This window comes from Triturus cristatus, chromosome 12 (genome assembly GCF_964204655.1).
Source record: "Triturus cristatus chromosome 12, aTriCri1.1, whole genome shotgun sequence".
NCBI classification, from domain to species: domain Eukaryota; kingdom Metazoa; phylum Chordata; class Amphibia; order Caudata; family Salamandridae; genus Triturus; species Triturus cristatus.
In genome coordinates this window covers 35,165,864-35,189,106 of record NC_140595.1, presented here as the reverse complement: position 1 = coordinate 35,189,106, position 23,243 = coordinate 35,165,864, and the positions used below count along the sequence as shown (strand labels likewise).

General features: G+C 50.7%; 1 protein-coding gene across 1 annotated transcript in view; it reads left to right on the top strand.

Annotated features, from left to right (window-relative positions):
* Nucleotides 1-23,243, top strand: part of IL12RB1 (interleukin 12 receptor subunit beta 1) — a 66,002-nt gene that overhangs the window by 9,048 nt on the left and 33,711 nt on the right. The window contains exon 3 of the mRNA XM_085637884.1: nucleotides 1,662-1,748. Coding sequence (XP_085494010.1) covers nucleotides 1,662-1,748 — 87 coding nt within the window. The remainder of the gene's footprint in view (nucleotides 1-1,661; nucleotides 1,749-23,243) is intronic.

Below are 23,243 nucleotides of genomic sequence, written 5' to 3'. Positions count from 1 at the left end.
GGCGGTGGGGGCCATGCCTTTGTTAGGCTCTTTGATGAGGCCACCCAAAGGAGAGATCCCTGCCGCATGGGTGTAAAATTTCCACCGATAGTGCTCTCATTGACACAGAAGGAGCACTTTGAGTAAAATAGTCAAAGTTTGACAGAAACAAACCCTAAAACTGGGGAAAGAACTATGAATAAGCGTTCCCTTGTTATGTCTCTACACTCTGGGGTGGCCTGCCTCTACCCCTAAGATGGTCTCCAGCCCTCTTTAAATTCGAGAAGGATCTAAGTCACCTGGTTTCCATCAGCAGGTACAACACTTGTGGTCTGACGAAAACATGCGCAGATATAATATGTTTCCTCAAAATCTCTGTTTTTCTCCTGCTGTGTATCGTCTTCTGGTTGCCATTGGTTGGAGCCATAGTTGAACTTAAAAAATACTCCAGAAAAAAATTAAATAAAAATGTCTTGTAGGGAAAGGATAAAAGGCTCTCCTCACTTTCCCACCCCAACAAGTTGACCTTTGTTAAAAAATAAACTCTGTAAGAAACTTTCTAAGTATAAAAGGGTCCTGCACAGGTTCTGGATGAGCTGCCTAAACTTGGACTCAATTGCACATGCAAAGTTTATCCCATACTGATCATTTAATGCACTATAATCTAGAAATGAGGCCATCAAGGCTGGGCAAGAATAAAGAGTCCAGAAAAGATTCTGGACTCTATTTCTGCTTGTAATCTTTCAGTTTTAGATTCATTATTGCTTAGAAGATGGAGTGTTAGGGCGCGCAGAAGTGAATATCACATGGAGCGACCTGCTGGGCGCACAGAAGATCACGGAACAAAGAATGACTAGGCACACAGAATATCACATACACATACATGGGGTTTCTCAAAACACAGATTGCCATGTGGGATAGGATGTTCTACAGCACAGAAAAACACGTGTATTGAATCTAGAAGGCAGGATAGCAAGGAAATGGAACCACTCAGAGTAAAACACAGGACTGGGTTGAATAGCGTGGAACAAGCAATAACTTAAATCATAGAATAATGAAGAAGGCAGATTATGACAGACTTGGCATTTTCCAAACAGTGCATTATCACAGTGCATGGGTAAACATCACAAACCAAAGCATACCACTGAATATTAGACACCGTGGTCTAGCTAAAGTTAGGAGTTTTGTATGCCATAACTAAGTATTTATCTCTTCCAATGATTACTTCTCATAGTAATCAATAAACAAATGGTTAACAAGTACAACTAGTGGTTGGTGAAATGTTTTTCAATCTTTCTGCTTCCATTCTGTTAAAAAAAATTCTGTTCAACAACATATTTTGGTTACCTGGTGTTTTGTTCCAAAGTTGGAGGATTTGAAAAACCTTCATTTCATTTTAACTGATCCTGCTTAATGTACATAGTGTGAGTTCATAACAATGTATGGAGCACACCTGAACATAAATCTATATGTGTATTTAACTGCATGTACCATGATGTTGGAGCCATGCATGTAGAACGCATGCCTGGATGATTGCGAGTCACACTGCAGGATCACATATAAATATATCGACTCTGTAAAATTAAGGGATTAAACAAATTGAATAACTGTAGATGCATGCCTTAGTCAGGAACCTGAAATAAATGGCTAATCTGAATGATAGGTAATTTGATTTTCTCTAGATGATGACATGGATGAATATGTGGAAAACTGTCAAGAAAATGTTGAGCAGAACCGAAGATCTACGGCAAATTGGAACAGAACAACAGGTGTGTTATCTTAATATATACAGATTTGTTCAATAATGATACTGTAAAACCACTAACAGCCTTAGCCACAGAAGTGTTGCCCTGAAGATGTTTTCTTCTTTATTTAAAAAGATCCCAATTTAGCAGAGAGCTGCCAGGATTTGAGAGTGTTCGCCAAAGAGCTCTTACGACAGTCCGTCTGTCTGCCCAGAGTTTTACCCTATCCGTACCAAAGATGATGAGTATGAGTCTGCTCTTATATAGCGCATGGCTACCCGGAGGCATCTCAGCGCTGCAGACGCGCGGTAAGGAGCAGATGGAATTTGTGGGAAAAGCCATGTCTTCGGTTGTCTGCGGAACGAGAGGTGGTTGGTTTCCTGACGGATGGGAAGAGGCAGGGAGTTCCAAAGCCTGGAGGCGTTATAGGAGAAAAGGCGTCCGCCTGTGCGGGACTTCCTGATTCTGGGGACGTTGGCCAGGTGTAATTCATTAGGCCGAAGACTCCTGGTAGCTTTGTAGGGTTTGATAAGGTTGTTGAAAATAGGAATGCACCAGACAGGGTCCTTCAGGCTTTCTCTGCATATATCTTCATTTATATGTGAAAGAAGGCATAACATCTCAGCTCCAGTTATATCCTCCTGTCTATGCTGTAGCTCTCTATGCCCTGGATCAGGGGACATAAAAGGACAGGACGGCTGGATCTACGCTGGATTCAAAATGTAAACCAAGGAGGGTGGGTTGTATTTCTCTCGGTTAGTAATGATGCAACATCATGCTATCCGCAGTATGCCAAAATGTGCCTGCGTGGAAGGGACAGAGCCACCGGGGATATGACGCAGACATTTAAATCCCTCAAGGATTGAACTGCAATGTAAGATCTGTTTTTCATGACAATGACATTGAGAATGGGGATCTTTGTAAGATTTTGTTTCAAAGAACATCTTGTGCAGAAAAAAGTGGGAGGAGCACCCGAAGATTTCCACTCTGCCCCTGAGCAGGGGGGACATCTCAGGGTCTCCTTTTCCTTAGCAGCTCTGTGTCTTATTATGCACATGTTTGTAAGGGGAACATCCATTTCAGGCACCTGCAGTGCAAAGGAAGTCACCCTGAATGCCCTTTAACCCGTGCCCTTTACATAATGAGAAATTACAACACCGGAAGTGACGATGCTAATGATGCATCATTCACTGTGTCATCATAAAAAGTATCAGTGGTATTTGTAGCCAACTTACACACAATATTAATTTAATATTACTATGTTTACATTAACGTACAGACACATTTTTCACGGAAATAGATAACAAACTCTCCAAATTAACATGCTTCCTATCACCCCACTAACCCCTAAGGTGTGTGACATGTTTTTACTTCATCCTGGCTTTCCCCGCCGGATTTCGCTGCTTTCACTTTCATATTTAAGTAGCCAGCGATACCCGATTTCCTCTTTGTTGCACGTGGTTTCTTGATATAGAGTAGATTTTCCATTTATCAAAGAGCAAAGGCTCCCTGGTACAACTTGACTCTGTCGTCACTTCCTCCTTTCCCGGTAGAACGAGGTATAAACAGAGCTCCGTGTATGCCATGCAGCAGCCGCGGTCCGTGCAGGTAACATCATCAGTAGGGCCGTGTAAGGGGTGGATTCCGAGGCACGATGCAGAGGGAAAATTTAATAAATAATTAGTTTTCCCTCTGCATCGTCCCTCGGAATCCCCCCTTACACGGCCCCAACGCTGTTACCTGCACGGACCGCGGCTACTATGCAGCTATGGTAGTGTATAATTCCTTCCCTGCCCTACACTCCACCCCTCACCTGGGGGCTTGTGTCGTTTCAGACCCCGCTACCGTGTACTCTACTCTACTAGGTTTGGGCTACGCATGTATTTTTGTTACCTGTGCGCATGCCGCCGGATGTATAAGAGCAGACATCCGTTCGAGTGAAAGGGTGTCAGACCAGATGCCACAGTATTGTAAAAGCCAGCGGTGGGGCGAGGGGGGGGGGAGGGGGGACTTTACTGTTCCTCCCCACCACATCCTCTTTTGCAGACAAACTTGCATTTCTCAGTTCTCTCTCTTCTATTCGTAGCACGGGGTTGCTCCGCTAAGTTTGCACCATGTAGGTTGCTATACATACATACATACATACATACATACATACATACATACATACATACATACATACATACAAAGGGCAGCCCATGTCTGCCCTAGTAGCAGATCTAGTTAAGGGGTTAAACCTTCAGGGAGGGCTGCCCTACAATCCTGGTAACTCTCACTGAAAAAATGCTGGGGTGCTCGGGGTATCACTGCCTCCTGTACCTGGTTCTTTTATGTTGTGTCACCTGCCATTGTACAGGGCGTCTGTCCCTCAAGCGTGGTTCAAAGCACAGCAGGCTTGTAAGGTTGGGTTGTGAGTGCCTGGAAACAGGCCTTCCATCAGCATAAAGTGCTGGTATACAAGCACTTTCAATAAATATTCCTGAAACCTTAAGTACAGAATACAAAATATTTGCAAAGGGTGGAATACAAAGACATATGGTCTTACACCTGTTCGGGGACCGCCCGCCAGGGCCCGACTAGGACCCAAAATCAATGTTGGTAGAAATGTTCAAACCAACCCTACTCCCTTCTGCATCCCACATCTCTCCCCATGAATGTGGATTCACAACAATGACACAAACACTTTTGGACCTCAATGACATCACAGGAAGCAATAACATGTGACCTTTGACCCTGAACCCCAAGAAATGGTGCCACAAGACCTTTATCCTTATGAAATCATGATAATTGGCATCATCGAAGTCTAGTGTATACCTCCAACAGAAAACATATAGCTTAGTCACAGGGAGATGCACAAATACAGATTTAAAAAACATAGTGGGCAGGAACACTAGAATTAATTCATAGGGACTGAAAATTGTATGTGAATGATGTTGTTGGCTTGATTTACTCCTTTTCATTGTTCATAAGATTGCACATCCTCGCTTGTAAGGGTGGGTTGCATGATTTTACAACGCATTCCGTTGCAACGCATGCCTTTACCACGCATGCGTTACGAGAATGCCATTAGTACGCATTACCTTTACCTCAAAAATGCCTTTACCACACATGCTTTTACAACGTTTTTCATTGTTAAACCATGCATGTTAATTGCATTTTCTTGCTAAAGGTTATCTCTCATCCCTTCCCCTTTTCCATATACTGCTCCGATTCCCACCCACAAACCCTTATTTTAAATACCCCTCCCTTTAACCCTAATATTTTATCCCTTCTCTACACATCCCCCTCATCCTTTTTTTGGTTAATTACTAATATCCCCCTTACCTCTCCAAGCTCTTCTGATGTCACGTCGCACGTCGTAAAGAGGAAACGGAGTGTCTTTCCGGTTCCTCTAACGATGCCGATTGCCTCCACATCGGGACTTTAACTGGTAAGTTTGTTTTTTTTGGGGGGGAGACCCCCCCAGCCCCCCTTCTCTCCCGTTTATTTTTTTTTGGGGGGAGACCCCTCAAGCCCCCTTACCTTTACCACACATGCTTTTACTACATATCTCGTAGTAAAGGTGTGTGTGGTAAAGGCTATCGTGGTAACCACGCATGCGTTGTAATGCATACGTGGTTACTGTTATGCGTGGAAACGGCCACGTTGTAGTGGCCGTTTCCCTCGCACTTGCAGAGCACAGACGTGAGGGTTCTGCTCAGAAACATATTTTTTCACCTTTTCTCAACAACGGACTGTGACAACAGTTTAATAAACTGAGTATTTTTGATGTTTTTTTACTAAAACGTCGTCCATGTCTCTCATTCCTTCTCTCTCTTTCTCCTCACTCACTGTCTGTTCTCTCCCTCACTCTCTTAGAGCCCCTCTCCCACCCTGTGTTTGCTGTATTTACCCGGGGAAGCTGGAGAAATTAGTGGGGTGCCATCAGCACCCCTGCCTTAAAAAAACGAACTCCTGTGGCTCCTGCCCACTGGAAAATTGCCCAGTGGAAAAAAGGGCATTCGAGGCCTGTCACCATCAAATTTATAAATCCCAGATCTCGTTTTGCCGAAAGTGCATCAACCCGTTTTGTGGAGGCTTTTTAGGCAAACCGGAATGCTGCGTCGCCGCCATGTTCTTTTGGCCTCCTCTTTTTCAGAAAAAAAGCCTCAATATGTCCCTGACACACAGGAAGTGTTCTTCTGTGTGTCGCAGACATTTCTGTCTTTTCTTGCCCCGGCACTAAACATTGTGGGGTGTCCCCATCAGATATGGTGACCTGATCTTGAGAACCAAAAACCGGGACATTTTGCAAAAATAGAAGAAGGACTACAATTTTGCATCAACGGTGCTGAGCAGAATGACAACACTTATCAACATAGGAACACAGAAGAAGCACTAAGAAGATAAATAAAATGTAATTTTTAAAACCAACATCATACCTGTTAGTTAAATTGGTTCCTTTTAACAGCTGCTAACTAGCACAGCTTTAGAATACCAAATATGTGCTTCTCACTGGGTTCAGTCGACCCCGTCTAAAAACCGGGACATGACCCAAAATTGCTGAAATCTGCCGGGACCGATGGTGAAAATCGGGGACTGTCCGGGCAAATCCGGGACGCCTGGTCACCCTACCATCAGAGAAACTCTGCCACTGTCCGAAAGTGGCCCTGTGGAGGACGGGTCGCCGGCTCAAGGATTCTATCAGCAAAGCCAGCCGAAGCCACACATGGGAACATGAAATCTCTGTCGCCTCTAAATGAGGTGTGGGAGCCACAGGTGTGGCAGGGCTGCCCACTGAAAATTCCTTTCTGCTGATGGTGTCTGCATTTCAAAAGTTCATTAGGATGTAATGCACTTGTAGTAAGGCGGACGGGCTATCCATCAGGTTTGTGACGGAGTACCCTGTTCGCCAAACTGTAAATCATGGCTACTGTTCTTTACAGAGCTTTGAAGCCGCCAGGGGTGTGAGAAGTTGGCCTGGTATATGCTGCTCACTAATTCTAGTGATCACCTTGTACCATGCCAAGCAACCCTTATGGTGGTGGTTGAAGTCAACCTTGATAGACCAGCTATCCTAGTGGTAGCGTGGACAGTGCAGTCTGCAGGCTAAAGTCTTGAGGGCATGTGAAGCCAGCTGTTTTACCATATGTAACCTCCTTGAATACCAAATGAAAGGACACCACACAGATATATATTCAAAATATATATGTATTTATTAACTAAAAGTATCCCCTATACTCTTTATGAGCACAGAAGCACATTCATTAAAACAAGGCAATGTTTAAATATACAAAAGTTGCACAATTATGGATGGGCCCGGGTGGCCCGCTCAACCATATACTAAAATAGTGGTATAAGAACCACGTATAGAAAAGTAAGAAGGCCTAGGGCCTTGACAATTGCTGGGACTACAAGGAGCTAACTGTAGTTAGTGACCAGGAGGTCCACAGGATGCGTGTGCAGTGTTGAAAGTTACACACGTGCACCTATTGGATTCAATGGGTGTGTAAAAGACAAAGTTAAAGCAAAGGGAGTCTTCTGGATGGACCAGAACCTAACAACTGGAAACCTAGACACTAGAGATGTTTCTCTACACAGGAGCACCGGAGTGCCAGCATTACCTCACCCACAGGAAGCGGGTGCATAGGGGTCAAAGTGCGTCGGGTTTCGTCGTGCAGGTCTATGGAGCCTGAAGATGAAGATGCTGCAGGCGGCCAGGCGAGAAGAGTTCCGGTGGATCCAAGGGTGGATCTGAAGAGTAGAAGACCTGAAAGCAGAGGGGACACTGTTCAGAGTCACTAGCCAGTGACCGGCGTGGAACCAGGAAGGAACCAGGCGATGTCGGGTGCCAACAGGTGAAAAACTGAAGCTTGTCTCTGCAGCCACGTGGAAGTGAAGACGTCGACGACATCCAGGAGTCACTCACAAGCTGTCCCATGAAGGCTCTAGCTGATGGCGGTGTCGGCTTCTCGATGGGAGCAAACAGGCCTTGGCTAATGCAAGCCACGCAGGAGTCGATGAAAGCTGGGTACTCTAACCAGCAAGGTCAGAGGGGCTGCTCCTTTTCACAGGAGCATGGGCCAGTTTGGAGCAACCAGACCAGCAGTGTTGTTTGTAGATTTCATCGCCAAGATGGCCACTAGCCAACGGGCCAGTAACCGGGATGACATGTCGAGTGGCAAAAAAGCAAAAGGGCCCCACGCAGATCTCGTGGATGCTGAAGGGCTGGTCTTTGGTGCAAATGCTGCTCGGTGTTGGGGCTTCTCAGGGCCCTAAGCACAACGATGAGGATGCCTCAGGTGCTGCGCAGTCAGCGTGTCGTGGACGTTTCAAGATGGCCGGTCCCACGTCTCTCGGTGCCCCCACGGGTCTCTTCTTTGCAGGGACTGTGGGTCGGGCTCTGAGATGTCTGGGAGTCTGGGTCTTGTCGGGCCCTGGGCTCGGTCTCCGGCGGGAGGCGGTGGCAAAGCAGTCGTTGAGTTGCTGGATGGTGCCTGTGTTCACAGGGTGGTCACTCCTTGACCACAAGGGAGATTCTCTTCAGTCTTCTGTGCAGCAGAACGTCGAAGTCAAGTGATTCTTCTTCTTCAAGTCGAGTTTCAGGATGATCTGAAGTCTTGGGACACAGCTCCTACTCTTATTCCAAATCTAGGGGCCGGATTACCTGCTAGGTCCCTCCTCTGGGTGGGACCAGGAAGGGGGGTGGTTACACCCCCTCTCCTTTGTTCAGTTTCGCACCAGGGCTGGGGCTGGAGAGCCCCAGCTCCGGTTTGTACTGGCATATACACAGGGACACCTTGTGTGCCCCAGGCATGTCTCAACCTATTCAGCCCTCCCTAACCCACTACAAAAAATCCTGTCTGGGGTGGTGCAAGCACCTCCCCTCGCAGGAAACCCTTTGTCCAAACCTCCCAAGCTGGAAGGACTCCCAGCAGCAGGAGGGCAGACTTGTGTCTGTGGTGGCAGCATCCATTTTGTGATGCTGAGGCTCTTTCTAACTTTACCCGGGTTTCAGGTTAGGTACATGTCGTGTCCCTCTAGAAGGGTGGAATGCTACCCCCATCTCCAGAATTGGCGAGGGGGTAGTATTCCAAATCGTATGACACCTTACTCGACATGTTTTGATAAAGCCAAACCAGAGTTAGCATTTGACCGTGAGGTTCATAATGCACTTAAGAGTATATGGTATGGCAGTATCATGGAAACAGCTAAAGGACGTTGTTCCTAAAGCTGCAGACAGGCTCAGCTCATGCCAGAGCACCATCTCACATGGAACCAAGCACTCTGCCTCCAGGATTGTTGAGGCCTGCCATAGGAGTGACTGATAGGTTACCATGTGTCCATATATGTTAGATATAGATATACTATATCTAAGTAAGAGGTGATTACACCAACTTACCCCAGCTGAGTGATCAGCCAGTTGTGTCAAATAGTGAGGCCAGGCCAGGGGTGGCATAATACATGCTGCAGCCCCTGGTAGGCCTTGCATACACCTATGCCATGGGTACCTGGGGTACACTGTTACAGGGTCTATAAGATGAACCAGTTCCAATTGGTAATGCACCTAGTGTGCAATGGCATTAATTTAGGGAGAGAACAGCAGGGCTGTGGTTCTGATTAGCAGGCTCACAGCCACACTAAGTCATAAAACCAGTGAAGCAAAAACAAAAATATGGGGTGACCATAGGATAGCAGACCCTACTCTCCTACACAATCCACCCCCAAACGCAGGGACATTAGACTAACCTTGACCAGTTGTGTCTTCATGTTCTAAGTGGAAGTACCGGGAGAGACCATCTGCATTACCATGGTCAGTCCCTGGGCGGTGCTCCACTGTAAAGTCCATCCCCTGTAGGGAAATGGACCACCTGAGTAGTTTGGGGTTTTCACCCTTCATCTTATTTAGCCATAAGAAGGGCTTATGGTCGGTCTGAATCTTGAAGTGAGTTCCAAATAAGTTTGGTCTCAACTTCTTCAGGGCCCACACCACAGCAAAGGCCTCCCTCTCAATAGCTGACCAACGTTTCTCTCTAGGGGTCAGCCTTCTGCTAATAAAAGCAATGGGCTGGTCTTGACCATCTACATTAAGTTGTGAAAGCACAGCTCCCACCCCCAACTCAGAAGCATCTGTTTGGACAATAAACTCTTTGGAGTAGTCAGGACTCTTCAGGATAGGTGCAGAGCACATGGCCTTCTTCAGGTCATCAAATGCCTTTTGACAGTTTACTGTCCACTGAACCTTTTTGGGCATCTTCTTGGATGTCAGATCATTAAGAGGAGTCACTATGGACCCATAGTTCTTAACAAACGTCCTGTAGTACCCAGTCAGGCCTAAGAAAGCTCGGACCTGAGTCTGGGTAGTTGGAGGGGACCAGTCCTTGATGGTCTGGATCTTACTCTTCAGTGGTTGAACCTGGCCTCCACCTACAAGATGGCCCAAGTATACAACTTTACTCTGCCCTATCTGGCATTTAGTAGCCTTGATAGTGAGGCCTGCCCTTTGCAGAGCCTCAAGAGCCTTCTTCAGGTGGATCAGGTGATCCTCCCAGGTGGAGCTAAAGACAGCAATGTCATCAAGATATGCTGCGCAAAAGTCATCCAACCCAGTGAGGACTTGGTTCACCAACCTTTGAAAAGTGGCAGGTGCATTCTTCAGACCAAAGGGCATCACCACAAATTGGTAATGACCTCCTGGGGTTGAGAATGCTGTTTTGGCCTTAGACTCCTCAGCTAACCTGATTTGCCAATAGCCAGGTGTCAAATCAAATGTGCTCAAAAACTTGGCAGAAGCCAGTCTATCTATGAGCTCATCTGCCCTTGGAATTGGGTGTGCATCTGTCCTGGTGACAGCATTGAGTCCTCTGTAATCCACACAGAACCTCATTTCTCTCTTTCCATCTTGTGTGTGAGGTTTAGGGACCAGAACCACTGGGCTAGCCCAGGGGCTCTCTGAAGGCGCAATGAAACCTAACTCCAGCATTTTCTGCACCTCAGTCTTTATATAGTCCCTGACATGGTCAGGTTGCCTGTAAATCTTGCTTTACACAGGAAGACTGTCACCAGTGTCCACCACATGGGTACACCAGTTAGTCTGACTGGGTGTCAAGGAGAACATATGTCTATATGACTGTAAAACTTGTCTGCAGTCATTTTGCTGATGTTCAGTGAGGCTGCCACCTAAGGCCACACCATCAACTGAGCCATCTTCAGGGTTCTGAGACAACAGGTCTGGGAGAGGGTCACTCTCTTCCTCCTGCCCCTCACCTGTAGCCATGAGCAAGCCCATGTCTGCCCTGTCAACATATGTCTTGAGTCTGTTGACATGGAGCACCCTGTGGGGGCTCCTGGGAGTTCCTAGGTCTACCAAGTAGGTAACCTCTCCCTTCTTTTCAACAATTGTATGGGGTCCAGACCATTTGTCTTGGAGTGCTGCTGGGGCCACTGGCTCCAACACCCATACCTTCTGTCCTGGCTGGTACTCAGTCAAAACAGCCTTTTGGTCATGCCAAGCTTTCTGTAATTCTTGGCTTGCCTCCAGGTTTTTAGATGCCTTCTCCATGTACTCAGCCATCCGGGAGCGAAGACCAAGTACATAGTCCACTATGTCTTGCTTAGGCTTTTTGAGAGGTAACTCCCATCCTTCCCTCACCAGACATAGGGGTCCTCTTACAGGGTGCCCAAATAACAATTCAAAGGGGCTGTAGCCAACTCCTTTTTGTGGGACCTCTCTGTAAGCAAACAGAAGGCAGGGTAGAAGGATGTCCCATCTTCGCCTTAGCTTTTCAGGTAACCCTTTGATCATACCCTTTAGGGTCTTGTTGAATCTCTCAACAAGCCCATTGCATTGTGGATGGTAAGGAGTGGTGAACTTGTAGTTGACACCACATTCCTTCCACATAGCTGTTAAGTATCCTGACATGAAGTTGGCACCTCTGTCAGATACTACCTCCTTAGGAAACCCCACTCTGGAGAAAACTCCAAGTAAGGCCCTGGCGGGGGGGCGTGGCTAGGCGCCGAGGTGAATGGCCGCCTGATCCCGGAGCTCCGCCGGGACCGTTGGTGTTCCATCAAAATCCGGACTTAATCCGCGCTGGGGGGAGTGCCCTTGGAGCTCCCCCGGCTCCCCCTGACCCGGTGCACACGGAGGCGGCTCGGCGACCCCAGGCGACACTCGCACGGCCCAGGAGGGTGGCCGCGGCGGATGACGGCGGCCGGACGCCTCGGCTCCGGAGCTCTGTTGCGGCTCCCGGCGCTACCTGAGGCCCCGGCGAGGGCCTGCCCACCGACGCGCTCAGAGTGACGCCGTCGTAGGAGAACGCGGCTGATATCGCGGCTCGGGGCCGGAGACCAGCGGATGTCTACGGAACGGGTGCGAGATCGCGACTGGGGTTGCGGCGGACTGATTCCCTGGCCGAGAAGAGGGCGCCATTTTGCGGCCACGAGAGACCAGATGGAGGCCTGTTGCTGAGGGACGCCCTGCCCTACCCTCCTGTGAGACTCCAGAGCGCGACTGGGACTGCGAACCACCTGGCTGCCCGGGGGTGAGACGGAGTGCTCTGCTTGATAGCGGGCCTGGCTGTTGGCGGCGGAGACCTTCTTCCCCCTATCGATCCCTGACAGAGAACTGTGGGCTCAAGGCTACGTCCGTCAAACCCAGCCGGATCAAGGGGCGCCTGGGTGCTGCGGAGGGGACCACCAGTCGTCCTAGGGAAGGTGCACGATCGCGACTGGGGCTGCGGCGGACTGATTCCCTGGCCTAGAAGGGGACGCCATTTTGTGGTCACAGAAGAGCAGAGGGTGGCCTGTTGCGTGGGAGCGCCCGGCCCACTCATCCGGTGAGGCCCACAAGCGCGACTGGGGACTGCGCACCGCCTGGCTGACTGGGAGTGGGACGGTGTACTGGAACTGATTTTGGGCCTCTCGTGTGGCGGCGGAGGTCTTCCTCCCTCTATCGATCCCTGAGCAACAGCGGTGGGCCCAAGGCTACGTCCGCGAACGCCGGTCGGACCACAGGACACCTCGGTGTTGCGGCGGGCGGTGTCGCATACGGCCCGCGGGGTGCCCGGACCGCCATGCGACCCAAGAGTGGAGCCGCAACGCAGGCCAACAAGCTTGACCAGTACACAGTAGCCAAGGCGCCGCCTCCGGCGGAAAGGGCTCCGAAGGATGACGCGGACCCAGCGGACCCTTCATTGAAGTCCATCATGGCCGCGATTCAAACCCTGGGCACGAACTTGGAAACCAAAATGGATAAGATCACCATTGAAGTGGCCCTGCTCCGAGCTGACCTGGGGAAAACCACTGACCGCTCCAAGGCTAATGAAGTCGATATTGAGGCCCTACAGGACTCGGAGAAGCGGCTTGAGGGTAGGGTGAATGAGCTAGTACACCAGCACCGCCTGATGGCCCTGCGGCTCGATGATCAAGAAGGGAGGGCTCGGAGAAGTAATATCCGCGTCGTGGGTGTGGCGGAAGGACTTGAAGGAGACAGTGTGGAGCTCTTCCTGGAGGACCTGATCCTACGACACCTTAAACCCAAGCGTCTCTCGAAGCTCTTCACCATTGAGCGGGCGCACAGGGCCCCTATCCCACGACCCAAGCCTGGGGCCATGCCTCGGACGATCATAGCCAAAATTCTGAATTTCCGGGACCGGGACGCAATTCTTCAGGCGGCACGACAGCACGGTGACCTACAGTATGAAGGGGCCACGATCCGGTTCTTTCCCGACTTCACGCTCCAGGTCCAACGGGAAAGGCGCTCCTTCCAAGGGGTCAAGGCGGCGCTCCGCGAGCGTGGGATCAGATATATGATGTTTTTCCCCGCCAAATTGAAAATCATCGCCGGTGGGCGATCCCTCTTCTTCACCACGCCGGAAGCGGTGCAGGAGTGGCTGGATGCGGGAGAGGTGACGCAGGATTCCAGGCGTGAAGAAGTACAGCGGCGAGACGCGGGCCTGCCCGCCACGGAGTCGGCGCCGGGACACCCTGCGGGTGGTGCGCCGAGTCAGCGGTCCTGGCGTTCCAGGTCCAACAGTCCCCGCTGGGGCTCGTCCGGAGAAGGGACGCCGCGCTGAGACCACGAGAGATAGCGCTGAGAAGACATCAGACAGTAACGTATACCACATGTGCCTTTCTTTTGGGACTAGTTGACTCTGGGGTACCCTGGCCGCCTCACTGCCTCTACGGGCCGCTTCCCTCTATGGGTGACTCCGGGACAGAGGGGCTGAACGAACTGGGACACCACGGACGGGCGACCAAAGGGGACTAGCCCACGAACTTCCCAAGTTGAGTTCCTCGGTGGGTTCACCGGGGTGGGGTGGGGCGACAGGCGCTCTGCTAATTGGGGTGGTGGGCAGTTCAAGACCCACGGAGCAGGGGGCAGGGTGGGGGGTGTTGTTTTGGGATGGGGGGGCAGGGAGGTCAGGGCCAGCTCCGGGAGGGAGGGAGTTGATTGTCCGGCTTGTTGGGTTTGTTATATTTTGTATGGTTTGTTATTGTGGGGTGGGGCTCAGGGAGGGGTGGGAGTTGGGGATCCTTTACGGTCACACACACTGTGTTCACACAATTGATGCCCGGGTGGTGGGACAAGACACCCTCTTACGACACAGCCATGGCTAGAAGGTGGGAAAAAAGCCTGAAGATTCTCAGCTGGAACGTCAACGGTATGGGGGACAGACTCAAGCGTACTATAGTTTTGCAGTTCCTCAAACGGCACCAGCCAGATGTGGTGCTTCTGCAAGAAACACACTTATTGGGGAATGTCTGTCACGCCCTGAACAGATATGGGTACACTCTAGCAGCACACTCAGGTTTCACCACTGGATCGAGAGGAGTGGGTATACTCCTGCGACGCTCGCTGCCCCTTCATGTAGATATCACCAAGACCGACCCGCAGGGCCGCTTCACGGCTGTGTCGGGGCGTTGGGAAGGCCGGGCGCTTAATCTTCTTTCAGTCTATGTCCCCCCAGGCCTACAGGCCCGGGCCTTCGCAGACCTGGGCTCATTCCTCCTATCGCTACCCGAGGGTCGGCTCGTTCTGGGAGGGGACTTGAACGCAGTGGCATCGGGAGCCCAAGACAGACTGCCACCTAGAGACCTGCCCCAGGGGCAACGGTGGCTGCCGGACTTCCTCGAGTCCTTCGGGCTGACGGACGTTTGGCGCCTACTCCACCCCACTGAAAGTAGCTTCAGCTTCTTCTCCGGGGCGCACCACTCCTTCTCACGGCTGGACTACATCCTCACCCTGCTCCAACACGACATGGCGGTACTGGAGGCCGAATTCCTCCCCAGGGGCATCTCCGACCATTCACCGGTCCTTGCACAGATTATATTCGGAAGTAGACGGGAGGAGTGCACTGCGCCAATTAATCCCTGGCACTTGAAACACGAGGCCACTAGGAACCACATATCCACTTCCATCTCGCGCTACTTCACAGAAAACGATGGGTCGGTCGCCTCCCCTGCCACCCTCTGGGAGGCGTTTAAAACTGTGGTGCGGGGCGAGGCGCTATCGGCTATCGCGGCTCAGCGACGGGAACGCAGCCAACAGACCATAGCGCTAGAGGAGCAACTTGGGGAACTAGAACGGGAGGCAACGACCAGCGGCGACCGGGAGCTTAGGCACGCGATGCAGCTAAAGGCGGCGGAGTATAGAGCGCTGGTATCCCAGGAGGCCCAGACGGTGGCTCGGCATAGAATTGGTAGAATATATGATCAAGGTGACAAAGCCGGGAAACTTATTGCCTGGCTTGAGCGGAAACAACAGGCCAGCAGGGTGGTGCCGGAGTTGCACACTGAATTGGGGAGAGTGCTCACGGAACCCCGGGAAATAGTACAACAGTTCGCCGACTATTACCAGCAGGTTTACAAGCGAGAGTCGGACCGGCCGGAGGAGGACTCCATGGACCTCCTCGCGGACATACGCTTGACCACTCTCTCGGACACAGATCGGGAGGCTCTTGACAGCCCGCTCACCGAGGCTGAGGTCCAGCAGGCGATAGGAGACCTCCGTCCTGGTAAGGCGCTCGGTCCGAACGGCATACCCATAGAGATCTACAAACTCCAGCCAGACGTCACTAGTAAGCACCTCAAACTCATGTTCGACTGCAGTAAAGCAGTAGGGCTGCTGCCCCGGGACCAGCGGTTGGCGACCATAGTGGCAATTCCGAAAGAAGGTAAACCCAAAGACTCTTGTGCATCGTACAGACCCATTTCGCTTCTCAACGCGGAACCTAAAATACTTGCCAAGACGCTGGCCAATCGGCTTAAGCCGGTGCTTTCGTCGCTAATCCACCCTGACCAATCGGGATTCATGCCCCACCGAAATACGGCCCTCAATATTAGGAGATTGCATGGGGTGCTAGGGCAGTGCCACAGTCTTCAAGAGGACGCGGTGGTGGTCTCGTTGGATGCCACCATGGCCTTCGACACCCTAGAGTGGCCCTACATGTTCGCAGTCCTGCGTAAGCTGGGCTTTGGACCCCAGTTTATCGCTTGGGTGCGATTACTGTATGCGGAACCCCTGGCGCAGGTGCTGGTAAATAATAAGGTGTCTGAAGTCTTCACGCTGGCCAGAGGAACTCGACAGGGCTGTCCCCTGTCCCCCCTTCTATTCGCCCTCTCCCTCGAACCGCTTGCGGCCTGGATAAGACAGGTTGCCACCGTGCAGGGCATAACATGGGCGGAGGGGTGGGAGGATAAGATATCTCTCTATGCCGATGACATACTTCTTTACCTCTCGAAGCCGCGTGGGTCACTGATCGCGGCGCTGAATATACTGGACAGTTTCGGTCGCAACTCTGGCTTCCGAGTCAACTGGGCCAAATCGCATCTATACGTCCTCCGTGGGGACCCTCCCAGACTCCCTGACTCTTGCCCTATTCGGGTTGCAGAGGACGGGTTTAAGTATCTCGGAGTGTATATTACTGTTAACAAGGCTCTGCTGTACGAGCACAATCTCAAGCCGCCGCTGCTTCGGCTTCAACGGGAGGCGAAATCCTGGCAGCATCTGCCCCTGTCATTGCTGGGCAGGGCAGCCTTATTCAAGATGCTCTCGCTCCCGCGGTTTCTATACGCACTCCAAAATTACCCGCACCTGGTCCCGAACAGTTACTTCCTAGCGATCGAAGCTGCGCTGCGCGACCTCCTCTGGGCCGGGCAGCCCCGAATCTCACTGGCCAAACTCACACTGGGGTGGTACGATGGTGGAATCGCTCTCCCCGATATTCGTAAGTACTACTGGGCGGCCCACCTATCCGCGATCAACCAAGGGACATACGGGGACGGGAATGACCCGGCTTACGGCATGGATAGATGGCTGCTTCCCGGAGGGAACTACGAAATAGCACTCTACTCTAGACGGGGTGTGAGCAGACTCACCGGCCCGACACTTCATTCGGTAAAGCTGTGGCACATCGCACAGAAGAAGCTCGGATGGTCCGGAGTCCTCACGATGGCCACGCCACTATGGGCCTCAGAAGCGTTGGGAAATCTGCGACGCACCAAAGGATTCCGCAATTGGGATCTTATCGGCATCTCTCAAATCAAAGACATTTGGGGACCTGCCGGGGTCCGCTCATTCGCCCAAATGCAGGACGCATACGAACTGGCAGATGCCGAATATTTCAGATACTTGCAGGTGCGCCACTCCTTGCAGGCGAACATCCCACCGGAGGTCAAGCTGCCGCCAGCCTCCCCGCTCGAAGATAGATTGCTCGATGGACTCCTCGCGGAACACGCCATATCCCTTACCTACAAAAAACTTATTAATAACCCCCAGATTTGCTTCTTCCCCTTAAAGAAAAGTGGGTCGCTGAAGGGCTGGAAATAGATGACGAGGAGTGGCTGCACGCTCTGGCTTCTCCACGTGAGGTCGCGATATCGTCCCGATTGCGGCTCATCCAATTGAAGATCCTACACAGAGTTTATATCTCTTGCACAAGACTACATATGATGGGTAGGGCGGACACAACGCTATGTAGAAGGGGGTGTGGAGGCAGTGGAACCTTTTTTCACGTGCTGTGGGACTGCCCGAAGATTCAGAGGTGCTGGAGAAGGGTGGTGCGGGATATGGAGGAGGTGTGGGAGGTGGAGATTCACCCGGAAGCCAAGAGATGCCTCCTCAACATATGGGAACCAACTGACCTGCCGCCAAAGGGGAGGCTCTGGGTGACACTCGGGCAAATGATAGCAAAAAGGAACATCGCCAGGCTCTGGGGCAGCGCTGTTCCGCCGAAACCTTCAGACTGGGCCAGCGACATGGACTGGTGCATGCTGCAGGAAAAGACAGTATATGTGGCGAGAGGGTGCCCGCGCAAGTGGGTTGAGGTGTGGTCCAAGTGGAATGATTTTAGGGGGGGAATCTGCGAGCCCCCTTCCATTGTGCAGGAAGAACCCGGAGATGTTTAGACACTTGCTATCGCGGCTCGGGGAGCCGGGAAAGGGGGGGGGAGGGTGCTGGCCAGCCAAGGGCACACATGAAAGCGCAGTGTTGACCGATGTTTCGGGAGGGAGGGGGGGGGAGTTGGAAGTTTCGGCACCTTATGCCTCCTAGGGCAGCCTGCCCCTAATTTGTGATTGTTTACTTAATTCTGAGACATGTAATATTCTTCTCTACCTCTGGGTACGTTTGCACTCCTCAACGCCGCCGTACCTCCGGGTTGACGGCTCAGGGCTGTGTGATCCGACATACATCCAAATGGGTTTCTCGCGGCCGGCCCGCAGGGTTGTAGGCTCTCTGCTGTGTACCGAAATGTTTAAATAAAGGTTTTCAAAAAGCAAAAAAAAAAAAAAAAAAAAAAAAAAAAAGTAAGGCCCTGGCCACAACAGGAGCTGTTGTGGTCCTAAGGGGAATTGCCTCTGGATACCTGGTGGCATGATCCACTACCACCAGTATAAATCTGTGCCCAGATGCTGTGGGGGGATCCAGTGGACCCACAATATCAATCCCCACTCTTTCAAAGGGAACCCCCACCACAGGTAGTGGTATTAGGGGGGCCTTTGTTGTGCCACCTGATTTGCCACTGGCTTGGCAGGTTACACAGGAGCGACAAAACTTCTTGGTATCTTCATTCATGTGAGGCCAGTGAAAGTGAGGGACAAGCCTGTCCCAAGTCTTGTTCTGGCCTAAGTGTCCTGCTAAAGGAATATCATGGGCCAAGGTAAGAAGGAAGCCCCTAAATTGCAGCGGTATAACCAACCTCTTGGTTGCACCAGGTTTTGGGTCTCTAGCCTCTGAATAAAGGAGCCCATCATCCCAATATACTTTATGGGTACCTTGAGCATTCCCAGCAGCCTCAGCAGCGGCTTGCTGTCTGAGGGGTTCAAGGGAAGAACAGTCTAACTGAGCCTGCCTTAAGTCAGCCCTAGAAGATCCCCCTGTCCCCAGAAACTCAACCTGGTCAGGTTCAAGCTCTTCAGGGACAGTTCCTTCAGGAGTCTCAAAATCAGTTTCCTGAGAAGACTGATCTTCACTTTCAGGCAGGAGGGAAGGCACAGCCTTAACCCTTCTGTTCTTCTTCTTGGTAGGTACTTGGTCCATTGTTCCAGGCTCCAAGACCTTAGGTTCAGTGAGGCACTTTTTGGCCTGTGACCTGGTCACAGCAAGGACATGTGATGAAATCCCTAACATCTCTGCATGAGTCCTGTACTCCACTTCTGACCATAGAGAGGATTCTAGGTAATTGCCCAACAGATATTCAACTGGGAGGTCTGCACTTACCGCAACCTTTTTGAGGCCAGTTACCCCTCCCCAGGAGAAATTAACAATTGCCACACTATATGCAGTAGAGATATTGCTGGCGTTGGTCACTAGGTAATTATCACCTAGCACTATCTGACCAGGGTCCACAAAGCCAGGTGTCACCATTGTGACACTGGCACAAGTGTCCCTTCATGCTTGAGCCACTTTATTGTTGATTAAAGGTGTCTGTCTGTACTTGCCCAGATTACTAGGACCCATAGTAGTGGACAAATCCATGTCCACATCACAAACCAGAACAGCCTGTGCAGGGGTTCTGACTAGGCCAGAATCTCCCTCAGTACCCAAGGTTAACCCCACTACTCCCTTAGCCTGAGGACCAACACTGCCAACTGTACTAGGGGGTGCAGGTGCCTTAGGGGCTGCAGTGATGGGGGCTCCAGTTTTCTTACACTCACTGGTCCAGTGAGAGGTGTTTTTACAGACATTACACCATGGCTTTTTCTGACCTTCTTTCTTCTTCTTCTTAGAAGTTTGGGACCCCCCTCATTATTCTGTTGGGGGCCTGGAGAAGACTTCTGTTATTTAGGTTTCTGTTCCCCACCCTTTTGGTCTGCCTTCTTTTGGTCACCACCCTGGTTCTGGTTCTTTTGCTTCACCCTGGTTCTAACCCATTTGTCTGCCTTCTTTCCCAATTCTTGGGGAGAGGTCAGATCTGAGTCAGTCAGGTGTTGATGCAACTGCTGATTCTGACAATTATTTAAGATTTGCTCTCTCATAATTACATTATACAATCCTGTGTGATCTGCAACCTTACTTCCCAGCAACCAGCCCTCCAGAGTCTTAGTGGCACACTCAACAAATTCAGACCAGTCCTGAGTCTGTGTCTTCTGGGTGTCTCTGAACATTAACCTGTACTGTTCAGTGGTTAAGCCTAACCCATCAATCAGAACACTCTTCAGGACCAGGTAGTTTCTAGCATCCTCATCACTAACGGTGAGGAGCTTGTCTCTGCCTCTACCTTCAAAGGAGAGCCACAAGATTGCTGCCCACTGCTCCTGAGGGACCTGCTGTACTCTGCAGGCCCTCTCAAGGGCAGTTATCCATTTGTGGATGTCATCCCCAGCTTTGTAGGGGGGCACCATCTTACTCAGGTTTCTATTGTCATAGGACCTGTCTTTATCCTTAGGGATATTGCTGCCACCAGTGGAATCTAATCCACTCTCTCTAGACTGTCTTGCTCTAGCAAGTTTCTCCTTAGCCAAGGCAACCTCTAGGTCTTGCCTTTGGATCCTAAGTTCAGCCTCTCTCATCTTGGCTTCATGCTCTCTTCTCTGAGGGGAAGTCATCCTTCTCTGATTAGAGGCATTGGAGCCTTTAGAGCCATTGGAATGGTCAGATCCACTTGAGCTGGATCTTCTCACCCTCTGTCTCTGGTTAAGACTGCTTGGGGGTCTGTAGGGAGGTATCCCATATCCAGTCCCATGTAAGCTTAAGTTGGCCTGGCTAAGTCTCCTGACTGGCACCTGGCTATTTCTATCATCATCTGAATCATCTTCCCCCTCATCTTCTTCTTGAGTGCTAGGGACAGGGGCATCAGTATTATCATCTTCAGATGGGTGACCTCCATCTCCAGACCCAGTAGGAGTCAGGGGCCCTTAGAGTATCAGAGTAATCTAATAGCTCTAGGAGTTGGGCTATAGTAGGGTTTTGACCCTGCTTAAGACTTCTGGTGTTACACAGTTGTCTTAACTCCTGAAAGTTTAACATAGAATATTTTGGATGGTGTCCTTTGAGGGTCACTCTCAACAGCTGGAAGCCCAGTGGCTCCTGCTGCTCCAGCCATTGTCTTAGTGAGGTGGATGTGTTGCAATCTACCTACACTGGTGTTTTCCTACTGGACCTTCTCTAGTTAGTTGTAGTCAGGGTGTGCTACTCCCTTTGCTCTACAACAACTAAGTTCAGTAGAACTTATGTATACTAGTCTTGTTTTATATGTACCTAAAGGTACCTGTATGATCTTTCAAATGATATTTTCAAAGATTACAATTGGTAAAACACAGCAAGCTCAAATCCCAACTGCTGCTCACCACTGTGAGAAGTTGGCCTGGTATATGCTGCTCACTAATTCTAGTGATCACCTTGTACCATGCCAAACAACCCTTATGGTGGTGGTTGAAGTCAACCTTGATAGACCAGCTATCCTAGTGGTAGCGTGGACAGTGCAGTCTGCAGGCTAAACTCTCGAGGGCATGTGAAGCCAGCTGTTTTACCATATGTAACCTCCTTGAATACCAAATGAAAGGACACCACACAGATATATATTCAAAATATATATGTATTTATTTTACTAAAAGTATCCCCTATACTCTTTATGAGCACAGAAGCACATTCGTTAATACAAGGCAATGTTTAAATATACAAAAGTTGCACAATTATGGATGGGCTCAACCATATACTAAAATAGTAGTATAAGAACCACGTATAGAAGAGTAAGAAGGCCTAGGGCCTTGAGAATTGCTGGGACTACAAGGAGCTAACAGTAGTTAGTGACCAGGAGGCCCACAGGATGTGTGTGCAGTGTTGAAAGTTACACGCGTGCACCTATTGGATGCAATGGGTGCGTAAAAGTCACAAAGTTAAAGCAAAGAGAGTCTTCCGGATGGACCAGAACCTAACAACTGGAAACCTAGACGCTAGAGATGTTTCTCTACACAGGAACACCGGAGTGCCAGTGTTACCTCACCCACAGGAAGCGGGTGCATAGGTGTCAAAGTGCGTCGGGTTTCGTCGTGCAGGTCTATGGAGCCTGAAGATGAAGATGCTGCAGGCGGCCAGGCAAGAAGAGATCCGGTGGATCCAAGGGTGGATCTGAAGAGTAAAAGACCTGAAAGCAGAGGGGACACTGTTCAGAGTCACTAGCCAGTGACCGGCGTGGAACCAGGATGGAACCAGGCGATGTCGGGTGCCAACAGGTGAAAAACTGAAGCTTGTCTCTGCAGCCACGTGGAAGTGAAGATGTCGACGACGTCCAGGAGTCACTCACAAGCTGTCCCACGAAGGCTCTACTTGATGGCGGCGTCGGCTTCTCGATGGGAGCAAACAGGCCTTGGCTAATGCAAGCCACGCAGGAGTCGATGAAAGCTTGGTACTCTAACCAGCAAGGTCAGAGGGGCTGCTCCTTTTCACAGGAGCAAGGGCCAGTCTGGAGCAACCAGACCAGCAGTGTTGTTTGTAGATTTCATCGCCAAGATGGACACTAGCCAACGGGCCATTAACCGGGATGACGTGTCGAGTGGCAAAAAGCAAAAGGGCCCCACGCACATCTCGTGGATGCTGGAGGGCTGGTTTTTGGTGCAAATGCTGCTCGGTGATGGGGCTTCTCAGGACCCTATGCACAACGATGAGGATGCCTCGGGTGCTGCGCAGTCAGCGTGTCGTGGACGTTTCAAGATGGCCGGTCCCACGTCTCTCGGTGCCCCCACGGGTCTCTTCTTTGCAGGGACTATGGGTCGGGTTCTGAGATGTCTGGGAGTCTGGGTCTTGTTGGGCTCTGGGCTCGGTCTCCGGCGGGAGACGGCGGCAAAGCAGTCGTTGAGTTGCTGGATGGTGCCTGTGTTCACAGGGTGGTCACTCCTTGACCACAAGGGAGATTCTCTTCAGTCTTCTGTGCAGCAGAGCGTCGAAGTCCAGTGATTCTTCTTCTTCAAGTCGAGTTTCAGGATGATCTGAAGTCCTGGGACACAGCTCCTACTCTTATTCCAAATCTAGGGGCCGGATTACCTGCTAGGTCCCTCCTCTGGGTGGGACCAGGAAGGGGGGGTGGTTACACCCCCTCT